The sequence below is a fragment of the Hordeum vulgare genome, chromosome 5H (assembly GCF_904849725.1).
Source record: "Hordeum vulgare subsp. vulgare chromosome 5H, MorexV3_pseudomolecules_assembly, whole genome shotgun sequence".
In the NCBI taxonomy this organism is placed as follows: Eukaryota; Viridiplantae; Streptophyta; class Magnoliopsida; order Poales; family Poaceae; genus Hordeum; species Hordeum vulgare.
In genome coordinates this window covers 562,736,166-562,740,962 of record NC_058522.1, presented here as the reverse complement: position 1 = coordinate 562,740,962, position 4,797 = coordinate 562,736,166, and the positions used below count along the sequence as shown (strand labels likewise).

The 4,797-nt window shown below is 50.8% G+C and overlaps 1 protein-coding gene across 1 annotated transcript; it reads left to right on the top strand.

Annotated features, from left to right (window-relative positions):
• The first annotated feature begins 899 nt into the window (after positions 1 to 899).
• Positions 900 to 1,546, top strand: LOC123399227 (zinc finger protein ZAT7-like). Its single transcript, XM_045093654.1, has one exon. The coding sequence runs from the start codon at positions 1,007 to 1,009 to the stop codon at positions 1,403 to 1,405; it is 399 nt and encodes a 132-aa protein (XP_044949589.1). The 5' UTR covers positions 900 to 1,006; the 3' UTR covers positions 1,406 to 1,546.
• The last annotated feature ends 3,251 nt before the right edge of the window (positions 1,547 to 4,797 follow it).

Below are 4,797 nucleotides of genomic sequence, written 5' to 3'. Positions count from 1 at the left end.
TTTTCATGAACTCTGTCTTTGAATAAACACATTGTCCAGTTTATGGGTAAGTGTGCGAGATGCCCTAAGAACATCTTTTCTGGTGCAACTACTTTAGTTTGGGCATTCTTAAAGGTTGTAAACAATGTTTTGCGTCATTCGTCATCATTTATTCAAAAAAAAAAAAACAGGACACGGTTTCTCCGGATCGTCGTACGTGTGCCACACGCTTGACGTAACTGATCAGTTACTCCACCATGCGCATCCAAGAAATTTCGCCATGCCACGCAGCTTCGCACACGCGTCCGCACATTACTGGACCGAATGTGCGGCGCACTAGGGCACCACGGACCTCAGCCCTCTGGGGAACCTTCAGCACGATCCAGGTGAACAAAGCTGCACAGTATGTGGTACGAACGATGGCATTTCTATCGGTGGAGAAGACCGTTTGTCTACGCATTGGTCCTTTTAATTCTTGGGGAGAAAGACTTGACTCTTGACTCTTGACTCTTGACCTGTCAAGTGCATGTCTCCTTCCACAAACCACAGCTCCATCCACACCGCATACAGACACCGGCCGGTTGATGGACACTTCTCCTGTGCTTCGTCCCATTTTTTTGAACACACCGTGAGTGTGATGCTAGCTTCCGTGCCGTTTCGCGGGCCCGAGCGGTATGGATCAAGCTAACTGACATGACCCGTCCAATGTAAACAAGCGCGTCCCAGTTGCCTAGCCCAGTGAAGCGATGGAGACGGCCGAGTCGCCGGCAGATCGCGACGTCAACCCCGACGTGGGGCACAAGTGTGCGTGACCACCTAGCTGCTACCTGCTAGCGATCGACCGTGCTGAGCTACTCGTCCTCCTGCCCCTACACAACTCCACTATATAAACACCAACCATGCACACACCCCACACCAACAGCCACCATCCACATTCCACAACTTCGGCTTCGCTCTGCATCCATCCATTCTCCAACGTACTGCCGGTTCGTTAGTAGCCGACCCATCACAGTTCGCGCGTCCGTCCATGACGAAGCACCAGAGGCCAGCAGCAGACCAGGTTCTGTCGCTCTCGCTCTCGCTCTCCCTCGGCGCCGTTGCCGACCGCAGCAGCAAGAAGATGCGCCGCGCCGGCGCCGTCGGTGGGGATGAGTTCGTGTGCAAGACGTGCGGCCGCTCGTTCCCGACGTTCCAGGCGCTGGGTGGCCACCGGACCAGCCACCTGCGCGGACGCCACGGGCTCGCGCTCGCCCTCACCACCGGCGATCACTACTACTCCGTCAAGCCCAAGAGTACTACGGATCAGAAGCAGGAGCACCGGTGCAACATCTGCGGCCAAGAGTTCGAGACTGGGCAGGCGCTCGGCGGACACATGCGCCGGCACCGTGACGAGGCGCCGCCCGTTCTGCTCGAACTGTTTGTCTAGACTGATTTGGGTAGTTCTTCTAGTGCAGAGTTCCCGGCATGCGTATGCGTGCACACTCGTAGACGTACTTAGATGTGAGCCATTGGTTGGTTCATTCCTTTATATGTGTACATATAATGATATAAATTAAGTATGATGACTTATTCAGAGATTGTATACATTACTAGTTCGTTCGTCTATGTTGTTCCAACCGAACTATATATAGTCCGGCCCGGTCTTTGCCCGGAGTTGTATAGCGCGCTCACAGGGCTACATGGTCGGGCTGAAGCGAGATGCAGTATGAATGAATCTTGTCGGAGTGATGTGGAATAATCTTTCACGAGACAAGGATGAACTTCAAGAGGATATAAAGGGGTTTTACAAACAGAAATTGCTAAATCTCAGTTGAATGAGACTTAATCAAGTCCGAGTCGATACTATATATTCATGTGATTATACTGAAGATCGCTGCAAAAAATTAATTTTAATTTTCTTTCTTCTTTCTTACATGTTATGTCACTTTACTTAAACTTGGTTAAGTATCAGTCGACTGAGACCTGACCACATCCGTTTACATTTTAGTATAATGCTTAGCGAATTCATTTACTAGCTTACACCACCCCGACCAAAGTTGAAGGCTCCAAAAAACCACACTCGCCCAAGCTCACATGGGAGTAGATGTTAGCTAGGACAACCGAAGCCCAACGATCATTCCCCATGCAGACTCCATCGGAAGCAGCTAGCCACATTGCCACTCCACCGGCAGTTCCTGGGCACCGCCGCCAGCCATATCGCGGCACACCGCCGAACACCCCCATGTAGATCTGAGCGCAACCCTCATGGATTCGAGTAGGAGGGGGGTGGTATCTGACTCCAGTGCTTGCCATAGGGTGACCTCCATCGTTAGAGATAGCCACGCCGACTGCCCCCGCATAGCCCAGTCACCGCAAGGAGATGTTGATGCCCAGAGAGGTAAGCCCCTCGCACCACCTGGCCGCCACGACACCCACACGGGGAAGCCAATAGACCGAGAGATCCCCGGCGCCATCATCCCTGATCCCTGGGGAACGTGTGACTTCGCCTGTGTCCCCTACGACGGCGGCGAAGCAGGGTAGTGGTGGTGGGGAGGTGCCGGTGCCGGTGAACCTAGGGGTTGCCCTCTATTCGCCAAAGGAGTTGACGTGTGTGTGTGTGGAGGGGGGAGCTTATCAAAGATCACATCATATGGTTCCTTAGCGTTGACTTATAAGTAATTTCCTAGTCATATGCGAAATCGGGAAACCATAATTTATTTTCGTTTTTGATTTTTACTCATGATCAGGAAACCTTTCGTTTCCATCGTACTTTATTGTTGTAGCTTCCCGCAGTCAAATCCACGAGCTACCTGATCATGGGGGGTTCCTCATGAAGAGAATAAGGGGAAAGCAGGCAAAAAAACACCCCCTCCCATGCATGTTGCAACCACGAGGGCAAACCCTAGAGCTACTTGAGGTCTCCCATTAATTTGAGTTCCTCCCTTCTCCAGATCTGTGTGGAGGCGGTGGTGGCTTCACCTCCTGGTTGTCAGGGCGGCAAGGTATGTAGTAGCGGGAGGCTCTAGCATGTTCTCTTCCTTCTAAAGTGATAATGCGCTAATCTCGTGTGACTAGCCTATCCTTAGTTGTGACGGTGTTTAGGGTTTCTCCTTGTGGTGCATTCAAGTTTTTAAGAGAAAGCTTTGCATTTGGAGCCCACACCCGCGACTCCTGGATGAGGGAGTTTTGGACTATGGGGTCCCAGTCGAGGTGATTCAGTCCATGGGTCAGGCTGGAGGCCCATCAAGAAGAAGGATTCTGAAGGCCTAATGACGAAGCATTGATTCTTCAGATTCTACCAAGGCGTGGCGTGCTCTTTAAGGATGGGATGATTCATTCGGCACGTGATTTGTAGGTGGTAACCGACATTTATATAACCCTAGCTACTCCCGGTGCCTATTAAACCATGGGGTTTTAGCCCATAGAGGATACCCATACACAACATCTCAACCCCGAGGGTTTAGTCCACAATCTCACTATCTCGAGGTAGATCAACTCTATAATTGCTACACCATGAAAACGACAAGAGATGAGGTAGGGTTTTACCTCCATTGTGAAGGCATGAACCTGGGTAAAAGCCACATGTTCTTTGTCTCCTGTTACCCTTGATCCGATCTCACAGCTCAGGCCCCCTTATCCGAGGTCTGCCGGTTTTGACACCGATATTCGTGCTCTCATTGAGAGCTCGTTGTGTGATCGCCAGGATTGATAGCTAGTCTGCAGTTCAACAACAATATTGGTTACGGTGGCGCCTTCGTCCCCGGCGAGCTTTACGCCTTCGGTAGTATTATACTACACGCTGACCCCGACGACCATCTAGGCCGCGTCGACACCTCCGCTCCAAACCTGGTCATCATGTTCGGGAGCCTGGAATATGTCTCTGGCGCCCGTGGCGATCTAGTCCTATCGGGATGAATCGCGATTGCACCTGAGGAATCCTCGGATGCATGCGCTTGGGAGCTGGCTTCCGGCCTGATCCTCAGATCTGAACCCCTGATGGAAGAAGTCCCGGAGATGGATCTGGAGGAAACCACATATGACCCTATTGACGCCACCTCGAACAACTACCAAGAGCAAACCTTGACTTCGGATTTGACGGCTATCTTGGAGGAGGTTGCTACGGTCTTCGAACTAGAGCTGGCGTGCAAGGCCACAGGGGGCGAGCCCGCCTTGAGTGACCCAAGCAATCCCTTCCATATCAGCCCAGCATATTGCCAGGCCCTGGTTGCGGAGGAGTTCTTGCAAGTAAACAAGGTATTGTACCAGTAGTGTTGCCAGACCAATATGCCAGGGTGGTCCAATAATAAAAATATTTAATACATTTATTTATTTTTAAAGAAATATTTTTTACTACACTATATACATGCTTTGGGAAAATTTCAGGGTGGTCGATGGACCACCCTATCCACCCCCTAGCTACGCCACTGTACTGTATCGGATCTAGAACTTGGCGATCTCATCCGCCCTTTATGATCATATCAGATGTAAAGCCGACGATCGGATTTTTTTATCCCACCCACCATCCACCAAGTCGCCACGGTTGAAGATCTAACCAACACGCTTGACTACGGATCCGACTAGGCCATCAACATGGATAATGAAGACCCCGACAACTACGGACCGCACTCACCTAAAACCACGTCTCGAACAGTGAACCACGGTGTCAACCTATGACGTCTATATGGTCAACACTTCTAAGAAGGGCTCTCACGATAAGCCTAAGTAAAGATCCAAACACCATCGTCAGAAGAGAAAGCCAGAGGGCACCGGGGGAAGTAATAATAAAACCAACACCGCATACAACAATGCTAACCCCAACAAAGACGAGAATGGACAGAT

Bases quoted from the DNA above. Each gene is read 5' to 3' on its own strand.
- LOC123399227 (XM_045093654.1), top strand. From the start codon at position 1,007: ATGACGAAGCACCAGAGGCCAGCAGCAGACCAGGTTCTGTCGCTCTCG.